Source organism: Ascaphus truei, chromosome 10 (genome assembly GCF_040206685.1).
Source record: "Ascaphus truei isolate aAscTru1 chromosome 10, aAscTru1.hap1, whole genome shotgun sequence".
Lineage (NCBI taxonomy): Eukaryota > Metazoa > Chordata > Amphibia > Anura > Ascaphidae > Ascaphus > Ascaphus truei.
In genome coordinates, this window is record NC_134492.1 from 10,216,452 (window position 1) to 10,232,454 (window position 16,003).

At 42.8% G+C, this 16,003-nt stretch overlaps 1 protein-coding gene across 4 annotated transcripts in view; it reads left to right on the forward strand.

Moving 5' to 3' along the window:
• Positions 1-15,471, forward strand: part of SLC44A5 (solute carrier family 44 member 5) — a 107,684-nt gene extending 92,213 nt beyond the window's left edge. For 3 of the 4 annotated variants that reach the window (XM_075615787.1, XM_075615784.1, XM_075615788.1), the window contains 8 exons: positions 23-285; positions 1,529-1,623; positions 2,354-2,457; positions 2,544-2,617; positions 4,343-4,413; positions 4,923-5,011; positions 6,141-6,225; positions 9,655-14,042. In XM_075615787.1, coding sequence (XP_075471902.1) covers positions 23-285; positions 1,529-1,623; positions 2,354-2,457; positions 2,544-2,617; positions 4,343-4,413; positions 4,923-5,011; positions 6,141-6,225; positions 9,655-9,767 — 894 coding nt within the window. In that variant the 3' untranslated portion in view covers positions 9,768-14,042. Of the gene's footprint in view, positions 1-22; positions 286-1,528; positions 1,624-2,353; positions 2,458-2,543; positions 2,618-4,342; positions 4,414-4,922; positions 5,012-6,140; positions 6,226-9,654; positions 14,043-14,988 lie in introns of those variants that run through there. The other variant, XM_075615786.1, reaches the window with a different exon arrangement.
• Positions 15,472-16,003: the final 532 nt, after the last annotated feature.

A 16,003-nucleotide genomic window follows, 5' to 3' on the forward strand; every position in this document is an offset into this window, starting at 1 on the left:
TACATTCTTACTTCTTCTCCAGACTTTCAATACAACCAACGTGACGAAGTTGTGTCCCGGTGCGCATTGTGCTTTCGCTTTTTATGGCGGGGAAAGCTTCTACCATCAGTACATCCTGGTGTTCCAGCTCTGCAACGTCTTTGTCTTTTTATGGTTGGTGAACTTTTCGATCGCGTTGGGTCAGTGCACCCTGGCGGGCGCCTTTGCCTCTTATTACTGGGCTTACAGGAAACCAGCAGATATACCAACATGCCCACTGTTTTCTTCATTTGGGCGAGCAATAAGGTAAGAAAAGTACTACATGCATTGGTGCAATAAGTAACAGAGGAGGGGGAGGGAGTATGGGGTGTGATACCTTTTATTACATCAACAAGTAGTGGAAATGTTACAAGGTTTCCCACCTCTCGGGGTCAGGGTTGCCCAATGTACGACCCTGACAGGTTCGGAAGCTTGTAACATATAATCTACTTGTTGGTCCAAAAAAGGTTATCATACCCCTACTCCCTCCCCCTCCCCCTCCTTTGTTAGTACATGGTGGAAAGGACCAACACGGCCCCCCACCCTTCTTTACTTGCAATAAAAGTGGAATAGCCACGTGAGAAGTAGTGTCTCTGAGCAGAGCCACGCCAACACGTGGCAATATTTGTAAGTTGCTGATTTTGAAACACATTCTCTATTTTGTACCTCCCCTATTAAGTACCACCATTTGTGTTTCTGGCTTTCACATGCTAAGTAACTTGCCCATACCTTTTCACTGCCGGAAATGCCTGCAACATATTCCCGTCCCGCTGGCAACAAAAGGGTTAATTTGCACTGGTTCTTTGCCCTCCTCAGTGCCGGGCCTCCCCGTGCACATTGTCCTGCACCCTGGCAATGAAAGGGTTTAAGCATTGTTGACTTCTGTTATGGAAAAGTATCACTTAAAGGGGCAATCCGTTTTAGAATGAATGTGAACTAAGTCCAGTGACATGTTTAAGAGGTCTCCTCTGGGTCATTCATATCCCTGCTCCCTTGTGTGTGATGTCACTATGTGATGTCACGGTGTGTTCAGCAAGCAGTTGTACAGTCAGAGTTCCCCCTTCCCCCGTGTTGGCTCTATGATAAGGACAGGCTGGGATCAGCGGAAAGAACACACTTGATTAACAAACACTTTCCCATTCAGAGGCCCCTAAGAAATGAAACTGTCCGACTAGATGGCATTGCCCCTTTAAGTGTGATGTGGTTGTATGCAAAAAGGCGCCGGGATTCTAAGCAAGCAAAAAATCATTTAAATCTCAACTACAATCAATAATAATTACAATAATTAAACTTTACACAGCACGTGGTTGCATGAAGCATAATGCCTCTCCCAACGAGCTTCCTAGCACCATTTCTAATCATTTCATCATCAGGCTTGGGAATTTATTTTTGATCCATAAAACAAGACGCCCGCACAACCAATGCCCAATGTGCAAGTCCCACAGCGTTCTTGCATTGTTTGTTTTATTGATAATACGTTTCTCTGCTATATCACCTTGTTCTCTATTAGATACCACACTGGATCGCTGGCGTTTGGATCTTTAATCCTTGCACTTGTTCAAATTGTCCGAATTATATTAGAATATTTGGACCACAAACTCAAAGGTGAGATGTCAAAATGGGGGGTAAATGTTTTTACAGGCTAACAGGCATATGGGGTTCTCAACTCCAGTACTCTAGAACCCCGAACAGGTCAGTTTTTCAGGATATCCGTACTTCAGCTTCCCTGCTATGACTGAGCCACTGATTGAGCCACCTGTGCTGAAGCAGGGGCAGATTGAGCCACCTGTGCTGAAGCAGGGATATCCTGAAAACCTGACCTGTTGGAGGGGCTTGAGGACTGGAGTTGAGAACCCCTGGCGTAGTAGAAGGCAAAACCTTCATCTTTCTACACAATTTCTGATTGTGAAAAGAGCAACTTTCAGACTGTGAAATTATAAAGTTAAGTGAGACACATACTTCCTTACCACTGTCTTGACAGAGTGCAGATTTATTTTCAGCAAATGTTTCTGGCACTCAGAGTCCTGTCAGAGGCAGGAAATTAGGTGTAAAACTTTCTCATCAAACTGTTAATCAGTTATACACTTTCACTCTACAAAGTGGCCATTCATGAGTCAGAGGCTTGGAATCTTCACCTTACACAGTGCAACACGTGTGTAATAAATTCCACTTCGTATCGTGCAAGGACTCTGTCACGTGATTGTGTGTTATATACAAACAGAAATTGGGATTGCAGTAATAAATATGATGTCAGCCAGACCCCCAGATGTATTTGCATGTTGTCTAAAGTTGTTGTTTTTCTTTTTCTGTGTGTGTGTTTATCTCTTTGAAACAGCTTCCCAGAACGCCTTTGCTAGGTTCTTACTGTGCTGTTTGAAGTGTTGCTTCTGGTGTCTGGAGAAATTCATAAAGTTTATAAACAGAAACGCGTATATCATGGTGCGTATAAATTGTAACCTCAATTTATTCCTCTGCTTGATCAAATGTCTCCATCCTCGTCTCACGTGCTCGCCCCTGCCTTCCAGATCGCGATGTATGGTAAAAACTTCTGTACTTCAGCAAAAGAAGCATTCTTCTTACTTATGAGGAATGTTATACGGTAAGCAAATTCCTTCCGTTTTGCAAAAACGATATGCACAAGTATTATTACGATTAATTCTTAGTGAACGAACATGCAGAGCCCATTTCAGTATAAAGTATACATTTCAATGTAAGACAATGTTTGCCTTGTATAAAGAATTTTGTTTTCGCTAAACTTAAATAGTCCTAAAAAGACAGGTTCTGCCACTTTATAAATATATTGTGCATTTTAAACCAGCCTGAACTGTGTGTTTGTAAAGATATGAAAGAAAATGCTTTAATTAATTAAGATACTCTATATAAAAAAATAAGAAATCGCCACAGATTTTAGTAAACAAAGATGAGTTAGAAAAATGATGGTCACTGATTGAAATTGGAGGTGAATGAGGTTTTCTGTTACTGTTACTCCTCGGTTTGACTTTTATAATAATAAAAGGTTTTTTTCTTGTATAGCGCTAACAGTGTATGCAGAGCTGTACATAGAATTTGCAGGCACAAGTCCCTGCCCCGTAGAGCTTACAATCTATTTCTTAGTGCCCGAGGCACAGGGAGTTAAAGTGACTTGCCCACGGTCACAAGGTTCCCCTGCTCCATACTCCGTGGCAGTGTTCTCGGAGTCAGGGTCTTTACTCCCTGGGACACTCCTTGAGTACAAATAAGATTCAGGAAGGATGGATTTGATAAACTAAAAAATGCCAGAACATACAGTAAGTAATGTTCTCTAATGTGACCCAGTATTGGGTGGAGATATGCAGCATCTGCTATATATGGGAAGAAAAACATCATAAAACAATCCACAAAAGTATGGACAGCATTATTATGGCCTATTTATTCAACTGCAATAGTGCCGATCAGGGCACAATGGCACGGAAATTCCCATTCAAATTGGCCAGTTTTCCTTTACATTTGAATTTAAATGTAACATTTCTAGTTTCAAGCATCAATTTTATTTTTCAAGAAATGCAAAAAAAAAAAAAGCAGATTGCATATTTTACTGCGACCCGGTGATGTCCGACATCTGAACATCGGAGCGACACAAATTTCCGTGCTGTACAGCGCGCAGCGTTCAAAGACGTCAGCGACAAAAGAAATCTCCTCTTCTCTCATTATCTCAACCATTGTTTACATGGCCAGGGTGACACTGTTTGTAATGTTATATACAAAGTATATGTTCCAATTGTTTTTCTTCCGAAGTGGGGGGGGGGGGAGGGGGAGATGTGGGGGGGGAGGGGGAGATGTGGGGGGGGGGAGATGTGGGGGGGGGAGTTGTTGGGGGGGGGGGCTTTACTTACAAGTAAGAGAGATATTTAGTACATGGTTTCGAATATGTATTCTCCATGGGTAGGAATAATGGAACCGTTAAATTGATTTATTTGATCTAACACAACATTTTCACCATTACATGAGATTCCGAAGAAGATTACCACACGGAAATAAAGTGCCCGAAGACTTATAAACATGTTAAATAAGAACACATGAAAAACAGATGACTGAGGAACAAAATGTCCAATATGTTGCTCCCTGGACCTGTATATAATTATTCTGTTAGTGCTGGCAGCTATTTCTTTACACTATTAAGATCTTTGAATTAAATTACTGGAACATCAGATTTCTCTTTGTGTTACAATAGTATTACTTGCAATCTATTACAGAACATATGTTTAACTACTGCACTTCTATGTAGTATGTTTAATAAGGAACAGCTTTGCTGCATCTCTTGACTAGTATGTCTTTTTTTTACCAGGGTTGCAGTATTGGACAAAGTAACAGATTTCTTATTATTTCTTGGGAAACTCCTTGTGGCCGGTTCTGTGGGTAAGTAAGGTGTTTCTCAATGACATTCCCCACAGTGCTAACGGTCCATAATTAACATTTTATTCAAGGAAATGGAAATTACTTAAATTATGAACTAAAATAGTTTGGAAACTTTCAGTGCAAACTTTAAAACAAGGGCCACCAACAGGTCAGGTTTTCAGGAGATCCCTGCTTCAGCACAGGTGGCTCAGTCAAGACTGTGCCACTGAGGGAGCCACCTGTGCTGAAGCAGGGATCTCCTGAAAACCTGACCTGTTGGTGGCCCTTGAGGACTGGAGTTGCCCACCCCTGGTTTAAACTATGACATGCAATGTTTATTTCGCAAGATTAAGATACATTTATTTTACCTACATAACTAAATTTAGTAGGGATAGTGACACTACTGTTACCATTGGGAACAAAGATACGTGACTCCTAATGTCCAAAGCTCAGAACTAGAAGTGCAAAATAAATCTGATGAACAATGTACGGAAGAAACCTTATCTCTTCCTTTATGGTCCATTTTACAGGTGTTCTAGCTTTCTTTTTCTTCACACGAAAAATACCAGTTATTACTGATGAAGCACCAGCTCTGAATTATTACTGGGTACCTCTTTTGGTAAGTAGGCATTATTTTGGTGCTATATGGCCCAACCCCTCTTGCTCGCCATAGAGTGTGTATCCCTAACATTGTCTATCTCTTGTAGCATACCCTATTCTCTCCCATTAGTAGGGTCCCAGGTGTCCAGTATTAAACCGGACTGTCCTGTATTTGGACACTTTGTCCTGTAAAAAATGAGAGGTAATGCTGGACATGTATGTGTATACCGGTATTAACTCTCTGAACATGTATGTGTCCGGTATCGCCTCCCTGGACATAGTGACCTGACCGGCTTGGGGGGCCGCGGGATTTCCCTGAGCCGGGAGTGAGCAGGGCTGTTGCTAGGGCGCTGGGCAGCTTCCTCCATCCTGGTTGGCTGCATTACCCAGCAGCAGCCAATTAAGAGGAGGTGTCAGGAGCCTGAGGGTGGGGCCAAAGAGAGGAAGACACAGCATGGAGAGGTGATAGCGTGTGTGTGTGTGTGTGCGTGCGTGTGTGTGTGTGTGTGTGTTCATGTCGAGCGCGTCCACCTTTCACCATTGTGTCCAGTATTTTTGGAGAAGTCACCTGGCAACCCTGCTCATTAGTGGAGGGGAAAGAATGGACAGTTTTAGAAGCAGGGAGATGGGACACATAGAAAAATGATGAGGGTACAGGAAAGCAGATAACTGACAGATGGGGATCTCTAGTGAATGGTAAAAGGACAAGAAAGGAGGTGCTTCTTGTTTGATATGGTTTTAATACATTGGTTATTCCTGAAACCTGCTGTGCCTGGTAGTCTCCGAAGATAGGATTGACAATTCCTGAGATAGCATCACCACCGTAGCCGGCAGACTACAGAGATAGTGAGCGTATCCTACCACAAGGTGGCGTGTGACCTGACAAGGGGTCACACACATTCTTTTACATAAATCTTCACGGTAGTTAAAAAATAGATCACAAAAATCCTCAGTGAAAATATGTTCTACTGTATACAATTATATTTCAACCCTGGCGTCATTAACCCCTCGATTGCCGAGAGCAACACAGCAATGTGTGGAGGGGCCATCAATCAGCCAAGGGTTACAAATCCCCAGAGTTTGACAGTGCTGAGGTTTAATAAGGATACATGTGTTATTGTAACATCATTTATTTTTACTATCTTCAGACAGTCATCATTGGATCCTATCTGATCGCACATGGGTTCTTCAGTGTCTATGCAATGTGTGTTGACACCCTATTCCTCTGCTTCTGTAAGTATTAGTTGTGTGTTTTGTGTGGACAATGCAATCTCATTTCAGTTACAATTTGCATGTGCACAGGCCCGTGCTATTTACATTTCCCTTTTCTAATACAGGCTAAGTTTGAGCAGTTCAGCTCCAATAACCAGATATTCAAATGAACAAGATGGTGGTTGGTTGAGGGAGAGTTTCAGGTCAACGTCTCTACATCTGTAATTTGCAGCTTCACAAGCTGAACTTGTGACCAGTTTCTCTGCAGTTCCTGCAAGCAGCGAGGCTACAAAGATAGAACTCCCCTGTGTGGGGTGCTGATGTTTTCTGCATTTCCCACTATTGCATGCACCTTGGGCCATGTTTCAAAGCAGTCACCTTCCATAAAGCACCTTCCGCTGCTGGGAGACACCTTCAAGGGAATGGCCTAGGACAGGGATGGACAACTCCAGTACTCAAGGGACACCAACAGGTCAGGTTTTACAGATATCCCTGCTACACCACAGACTGAGCCACTGATTGAGCCACTTGTGCAGGGGGTAGCCTTAAAACGTAACCTGTTGGTGTCCCCCGAGGAGTAGAATTGGCCCCCAGTTGAGCAGGTAATGCGATACCTTTTATCGAACCAGCAAATAGTTGATACGTTACAAGCTGAATCTCTCAGGGTTCCTCATCTGGACCTGGTCTGATGGAAAACACTGACCTCAACGTGATGAAAACCAGAGCGGTTCGAAACCTTGTAACGTATCAACTATCTGTGGGTTCAGTAAATGGCGTCATACTACTTAATCCTCCCGCCTTTCTACCCGGCTACCCACCTCTCTTTGCCATCTCTTAGTAGGCAGTTTCTGATTGTACCAACATTATAAAGGTTTGCTGCCATACATCATTTATTAATGGAAATGAAGGGAGCGTTCCTTCCTATGGTCACTTTTTGTTTTTTACATGGTTAGGAAGTAACTCCCCCCCCCCTCCCACCCCCTCCCACCCCCTCCCACCCCCTCCCCGAGCTGGAATTGACACGGTTCTGCTCCGGGACCCCTGCCCAAACCTTTAAAAATATGATTTCTTGTCAGTTCATCATTTGAAATGTGCATCTCTGGAGCCCTAGAGAGATGACCTGATTATTATTGCTGGTGGGGTCTCTTGTTCTGACCCTAGATAAGGGGACAAAACTGGAATCTATGGTCCTGGGCCCTGGGAAAGCTGTCTGCGACCCTGACCAGATTAGGGGTTGCCAGGTGTCCAGTATTGAACCGGACTGTTCTGTATTTGGACACTGTTCAGTACAAAATGAGAGGTAATACTGGACATGTATGTGCATACCGTTATTACCTCTCTGGACATAGTGACCTGATCGGCTTGGGGGGGGGGGGGATGTGCAGCGGGATTTCCCCAAGCAGGGAGAGAGCAGGGCTGTTGCTAACGGGCTGGGCAACTTCTTCCATCCTGATTGGCTGCTACTGGATAATGCAGCAGGTGTCAGGAGCACAAGGGTGGGGCCAAGGAGAGAAGGAAACAGCATGGAGCAGAGAGAGAGGTGTGTGTGTGTCTCAAACTTTTCACCATTGTGTCCAGTATTTTTGGAGAAGCTACCAGGCAACCCGAGACCAGATGTGTTAAAGAGAATGAATTCCATTGGAAGCAATTGGAGCTTTACCTTTGCTAAACCTGGTGCGATTTTCATGCACTGGTTTTACTCCAGTTTTGCAGCTGGGGGGCTTCAGTAAATGTTCCTCTATGTTTTCCTGTTGGTTTCAGTGCTGCATTACGACCATTTACATCAGAGGTGTCAAACTCCGTCCTCAAGGGCTACCAACAGGCCAGGTTTTATGGAAATCCTTGTTTCAACCCTGGGGACTCAGTCAGTGGCTGGGCAACCTGTCCTGTTAGTAGCCCTTGAGGATGGCGTTTGACACCCCTGATTTACATGATGGTGTTTGAATGCACATTGAATACGGTACATTCAAATGATGTGGGTGTGACAGTAAAATGTCCTGGAATAGCCAAAAGATTGTGAAAACAAAACAAAAAAAGCGGCAGCTAGCATGATACATTGTAGCCAAGAAAATGAATTTTATACAAATATTTTTCATGGGTTGTTTTTAGTAAATTTGGCGATTTGGTTGATTACAAACCCATGTGGAAGCGTTTATTCTGCACCTATCAGAACTTATTTTAGCGCTGTTTAGTAACTTCCCCTGATAATACACAGCCCTGCTTCACCACCTGCAAGGATTGTTCCTCTTCTATCGATGAGTGAAGGATTTGGCTTCTGTTGCAAAGTAGAATTTTATATCCAGTACAGCTCTAATCTGAACTGTCATCAATCTCTTTAGGGAATAAAAGATTATGTGATTACTGCTGACAGATAAAATGACCATGCAACAATACAGATGTTTGTCTAAGAAGTATAATATTTCATGCACACAGCCAACATATGTGAAGCGCAGTTTTCTTCCATAGGATCCATATATGTCACGTGGGGAAAAACGCTGACCATTGAGAATGTATCATTAACACTTGGAGTGCCACATATCTTCTGACTTCAGTGCCATGTGATCACTTCTGCAACGATCATGCAGTCACAACACACCTGCCCGCTATATATATTCTATGTTAATATCTGTTATATAACAGATATTGGAGCAGAATAAACTCATTGGGACACAACACATGACGCTTTGCGCCTGGAGTTGCATGATTACGTTTACGCTCAGCGCTCTTTGCTCTGTACATTCATTTGTTACATTAAAAAGCGCTGTTCAGAATATACTCGTCAGTGCTCCGTGGTACTAACTGTAAAAGCTGCTTTTTAAAAGCATTTCCTTTTTTTTAATATATAAACAGTTACATACAATATGAGGCAAGTAACAATAAAGTCGTATAAAGTCACGTTTCTTTCCTATGTTGTGCCCATTTATTGGAAGAGCAGAACTATAGTTATTGATTTATATGAGCTCGGAGTCTCTTCCTTCTGAAACAAAATGCACATTATTATTATTATTATTATTATTATTATTATTATATGTTTTATGTTTGTCAAAGATTTTCCAACCAAAATAGAATTCTAATTTCCCTGAAAGCAGTGGAACTAGTAAAGTTCTGTGCATTACATCCCTAGAAGACCCTACTAGGGTTAGCTGTTGTAAGGTTACCGATGCATAGAGGATTTAGTTGCAACTGAAATACAAAAATGTGAAATTAAATAATTATCCCCCTGCGGCCTCCCTAATTGTACTGCCTGTTTTCCAAAACTTCTGTTGGCAGCATGTGCATACAGACTTCTCACACTGCGGCCATGCTTCTAACAGAAGAAATGAATCACTGGTACTGTATGGGATTCTAACGTTGGTTCTTCTACTGTCTCCTTTCCGTCCCTTTCTCTCTTTCCCTCTTGCTTTCTATGCCCTGCCGCTTGCTGCTCTGGTCCCACTATTGCACATTCAGGCGAAGATCTGGAAAGAAATGATGGATCTGCATCCAAACCTTACTTCATGTCACCTAATCTGCATAGGATTCTGGGCAAGAAGGAAGTAAACCCTAAGAAGGCAAAGGGTTAATGTGGTGCACTCACATTCTTTAACACAATGCACCTTTAACACAATAACCGAGTTATAAATGAAGGTTGAACTGACGCTTCTGTGCAATTGCTTGTATCCAAAACTAACAACCAGGCGTTAAAAAAAAGTGATGGTGGGTACACAAAAAGTGACAGAGATCCTCCCCGATAACCGGATGCTGAGGGAATTCACACTGGGAGCTGTAAATCACCTTGTGAATCCGTATTTAGTGCCTACGAACAGGAAAATATCAATATGTTGCATTTCCTACAATTGCTTTGAGGGTTTTAATATTTTTATAAAGCCGATTTCTGTGTAAAGGAACTGCACTTTTTATAATGTTTTCTTTTCATAGAACAATACTTGATATGAACGGTACATTGCTATTATTAGCCATAAACGTTTTGCTTTGGGATGAGGCGTGGCGAGCAAACTCGACTTTATCTGAAAGTTTGGTGCTAGGGGAAATTTGCACTTCACAGGACAACCATTAAAACTGTGATTTGAGATTGACCAGTTGGATCCAAAGTAAGATGATTCATGGTGGTCATTTAGAAACTGCAGGCGTAAGCAGCCGTCCGCTGCAAAATGGGGCTTCAGCAGTGCTATTTTACAGCCTATTGCTTGATACTCATTGTGTTACTTGGGTGACTGCGATGGTATTTTGTTACCTCCGTTACCAGCTGACAATGACAGTGAATGGTTGACGCATTAAACCTGAAACCGTTGATATCCAATGTTAAGGCACCAAGAGGATCATTTATTAATGCAATAGCTAAATAAGATGTCCCCATTCATTATTGTTTTGCACATTAGCTGTGCTTTTGATAACACTTGATTTCCAATATTTACGGGGCATTGAAGCAACTTGAAAGGTCTGCGCTGCTCCCCCGTGCTGCTCCCCCGTGCTGCTCCCCTGTGCTGCTCCTACCAGGTAGTAATAAACCTTGGCCTTTATTTATTATAGATGCTTCTTAATTGCTTGCCTTTTTTTGGTTTTCCCATATAAAAAAGGAGCTGCAGCAGTACAGAATGATACCGGGTATTACAGCAATCACATTGGGCACAACCAGCAAAAGCGCAAGCAATTTGCACCTTGTCATTTACACCACTTTGTGACATTTTGGAATGACCCGAGGGGGGTAAATCTTTACAGGCCGTTTTTAGACTATAATTCCCGTCGATTTAAATAGGGATTTTCGTCCGGAAAAGACCCAAGCGGCCGCATCGGCGGACATATAATTACCCAATAAGGCTGATATATATGGCAGCGGTTCTCAACTCCAGTTCTCAAGACCCCCCCCAATAGTTCCGGTTTTCAGGACATATCTGCTTCAGCACAGGTGGCTCAATCAGAAGCTCAGTTGAAGGCTGCACCACCTGTGCTGAAGCAGGGATATCCAGACCTGTTGGGGGGGGGGGGTCTTGAGGACCGGAGTTGCGAACCCCTGATATATGGGGCAGATGCGATATAAAGTGACAAGTTGCGCATGCTTGGCGCTTTACGAGGTTTCGATTCTTAGGGCTGGGGTGAAACGTGCTCCTTCTCGCTGCCATTTGTAGCCGTATAGAAAGTTGCACTTTGATATCTGACACTATTGTATCACAGCTGATGTTATAAATACATTTAGAAGCTATGTCCATGGTCGCTGCCTTTTATTCTGGAGCAAATAAGCAAATACTTCACGGAAATGAATGCAGAATGGCCAGGCTGAGAAGGGAGTGAGATAATCAGAGACGCCCCCAATTCATTTGAAGCTAAAGTATTATATTGTACCCCTCTTGTACGGAAGTGAATTCACAGACGAACAAGGTTAGCCTTTTGAAAAGTGTCGAAGCAGCAACTAGAAGTGCCGAGAAATCGCCACAAAGGCCTAGCTTCAATAATGGTGGGCAAAGGCAAACATGGACGTTATCAGTGTTTAAATGGCAATTTTATTGATTAACCTGTTGATTAAATCCATATCAGCAGTGATAATAGGCTTTTAATTGCAGAGATATTGGTAACGCAGCGAATGCAAATGAGTAGTTAATGACATATGCACCACGGTGTTCACTTCACCTGGTGACATCGGACTACTGCCCCAAAAATATTCAGACTGGCATTATCCTGCCCAGGTATATAATGGCCACTATATACATAGGCAAGATAAGACTATGCAACCTGGGATTGGGGGCAAAAATACCTGATATTAACATTGCAGAACATACAGTATTAATATATTAACCCCTTGGTAGCCGAAGTGACCAGCTAGTCATAGATCAATCCAGAATTTAGCTGGCCACTTTGGCTGCTAAAGTGCTAATATTTGCACATATGGATGTTACGCGTTTTGTATTTTATGTGTAGGGTGTTTATATAAGTTAACCCCTTTGGTGCCTGAAGATATTCCTTTGCAATGCATTGAGTGCTAGCCTGGCATCAAAGGGGTTAAATAATTTTCTGCCATGGGTTTTGTTAGAAATGCCACCACATAACGCTATGTAGTGATACCTCCCCCACCCGCGCTGCTGCATCGCCAGTGATAACTAACGCCGACGTATATGAGTATTCACTTAATTTCATTCATGGTGAATATGACAGTAATTCTAAAAAATTATCTGCACCATCCAAATTTTTGAAAATGCCAAAATTGACCGCACCTATATCGACCGATAGTGAATCTAGCCCATGGGCGGCCAACTCCAGTCCTCAAGACCCCCCATCCGGTCAGGTTTGAAGGATATCCCTGCTTCAGCAAAGGTGGCTCAATCAATTACTCAGTCCACGACTGAAGTTGGTCACCCGTGATCTAGTCCAAAGTCGAAGACTGAGCCTCCGATTGAGCCACCCGTGCTGAAGCCGGGACTGATTGAGACACCTGTGCTGAAGCAGGGATATCCTGGAAAGCTGGCCTGTTTGTGGGGGGGGGGGTTTGAGGACTGGCGTTGAGCACCGTTGGCCCAGGGTCCTCAAAATGCAATAGGCCAAACATGCAGTATTGCCACCCAAAAAATAGACATTCTTCTCCTCAGCTGTCCCCATTTAAAATAACATATTTTACTGCGCGCTGACAAAATATCGGATCCCGGCATCAAAATAAGCAAATAACGTCATTTGACCAATTTTGATGCTGGTTACTAATGTCCGATACCCGACTATATAGGATTACCAGCAAACAGCGCGGATCCTTTTATCCCCTCTCCCAGGCCGGCGTTAGGCCTATTTCGCCTATTTCGCCTATTTCTATAATGGCGATTCTATACATACAGGCAAGATAAGGTATAGAAACCTGGAATAGGGGATTGAAGGGCAACACCTATACATTTAACAATATTTAAACCCCTTCGTAGCCTAAGTGACTACCTAGTTATGGAAACCCATGACTAGCTGACCCCTGAGGGGTTAATATCATCCTTTATTACACTACGTACACCTTTGAGTACCTAACAGGGAGGGTGGAAGGGGTTAACCCCTTGCTTGCCTTAGCACTTAGTGAGACATTGCAATGTTAATTACTTACATTATAATATTGTGTTTTAAAAAAAAAAGCACGTTTACATCATTTTTAATTTTTACGAAATGATGGGTGCGAAAGTAACACAAATTTACCGGCGTTTGAGGCTTTGTGGTCAATGTTCCTAAGTATGAGGTTGAGAAATACAGAGCAGTTGAGCCGCAGACTGTTAGGAAGATGGGTTGTGTAGTATGCTGGCCTGATTTTGCATGCAAGATGACTTACACACGCCTTGCACCGTCTGGATTTGCAGCTATCTTTCTCCAGCATGCAGTGCTAAATCCCCTTTGGGAGACCTTGCAACGCGACATAAAAACCAGCCCTAGAGAAACCTATTCCTGGTAATAAGGCTCGAGCACTATCACCGCCTTGAAATATTTTTCACTTTCATTTTTTTCTTTTCTACGACGAATACTTCCCAAGTTAAACATTTTTAGGAACATAATACTTTGTATTTCAGAGAATTATTGTGCTTGGAACCAAAAGTAAAACAGATGACCGTATAGCACCGGTATAACATCCCTGGAATCTATGCAGTCCTTACATGTCTTTACGTATGTCTGCTTTTGCAGATTTTATAAGTATTGCGGTCATCTGCCGCAAAACTTCCCCCAGAGTATAGAAAAATAGCGCGCAGTGCACTTAGAATATACTGATCCCATATAACATATTCATGCGCTCACATGTGAACGGCTAAAATCAGGCTCGTCAACATATTCCTCCTGGTAGACTTTGGCGCATGGGTGGGCAATGCCGGTCCTAAAGACCCCACAAACAGGCCAGGTATTCAGGATATCCCTGCTTCAGCACAGGTGGCTCAATCATAATGACTGAGCCACCTGTGCTGAAGCAGGGATGTCCCTAATACCAGGCCTGTTTGTGGGTCTTTAGGACTGGAATTGAGCACCGTAGAGAGATTGAATTGCCCTGAGGAAGCTGAAATTGACCTAACCAGGTGAGCCTTCTCGCCAGTGGATGTTGGCGTGTGCTGCAGGGGCTCGTTACTTTCTTTAAATGGTAGAAACAGAATGGGACCATGCCTGCTTTTCTGTTCATCTCTAAAGCCTACCTACGTTGAAGAGATGGATGTTATCCTTTCCCATGTGAGTGCATAGAATAATACACTGATACCACATAAGCTATCTAAACATACAGCACTATATTATATATACTCCGGGAACAGTTACTCTCCAGCTGACCCTCTGAATAATCTCTTGAAGGGGCAGCACCCCTCCAGTATTTAAATAGGTTTTTTCACTTTATTCACATTAAATTTGTTTTGTACTTACAGCATTAGCTGTGTACAACATCGATATAAAGTATTGCCAGCGTTTTCTGGATCTTAAACAGCGTAGGTGCATGCAGAACATGGATTTTACTCACAGTAGATCGGACTTCTGCTTGATTTGTGCAGGGCAAAGAACACCGCTTTGCAACATACTGTAGGGGATATTTAATGGAGGATTAGTGTACAACTAAAGCATGAACTTATCTATTTTATTCACATGTGGTCAAAGTGTATTAACAAAGATGCAAAGTACTAAATTAATGTTGTCATTTTTATTTCGAGATTATGCCTCCTGTGTTTTTCGCTGTTCTTGTAGAAAGTTGGGCCGAGATGTTGTGTTTAACAAGACTTGTGTTGCTATATTCCTGCATGTGTCTGGCTTTAGTACCATGTTCTATTTCCGTGGTTATTTACCATTTACCATGTTTGCTCCTAGTGGAAGATTTAGAGAGAAATGATGGCTCTACTGAAAAACCCTTTTACATGAATAAATCGCTGATGAAGATTTTGAAGAAGCAAAATGTACAAACCGCCACGCAGTAAAAGTGCAAATGTCAGCAACCCCCAATTTCCACGTTCCTATGTTATGTGATCTATACATGTGGGAAGCAGTTTTTAAACAGAGTATAGTTTCCATTTTTAAATGAATACCTGGTTTTGTGCGCATATTTTATACCAAAGGCTAGTACGCGTACAAAAGCGACCAGCACTGGACAAATGATCAATTCTGTTTTATACCAGGGACAGCATGCAACAATTTTGTACACGCGCATACGTCAACGCTCAGAATGTGCAACCCTTCAGTACTTGTCCGTTGTTCTATAATGTATTTAAGACTTTTCCGGGACTGACAGGGTTAATACTGAAAATAATTGCTGTGGAAAAATGATTTTGTAAAAATTAAACATTTTGTAAACTACTTTTTAGTACTTAAAAAAAAAAATGTCCACATTTGTTGTGTAAAATTGTGTTTGGTGTTACAAGTAAGCATAGCTGCTCATTCCTGCTGTATTCCAGGGGCGGCCAACGCCAGTGCTCCTGGGCCATCAACAGGTCAGGTTTTAAAGATATCCCTGCTTCAGCACAGGTGGCTCAGTCATTCTGATCGAGCCACCTGTGCTGAAGCAGGGATATCCTTAAAACCTGACCATGTTAGTGGCCCCGGACAGGCGTTGGCTCCTCCTGCTGTATTCTCGCATACCAGGGCGGAGATTCGCCAGCTTCCGGTACAGGTTAACGCACGGCCATTCGTGGCAGTGAAGGCGAGAATGTCGTTTGTGAGCCTGTACCGGAGGGGAGAGAATCTCCTCTCCACGTGCCTTTGTGCCCGTCGCATATATCCTACCTAGCACGAGGGGGTGTGCAGAGACATCCGGGACGCAAACTCGCCTCTCACATCTGGGTGCTTAGCAAAGAATAAAACTGAAAATCACAGCAGTGCTAAATTTGAA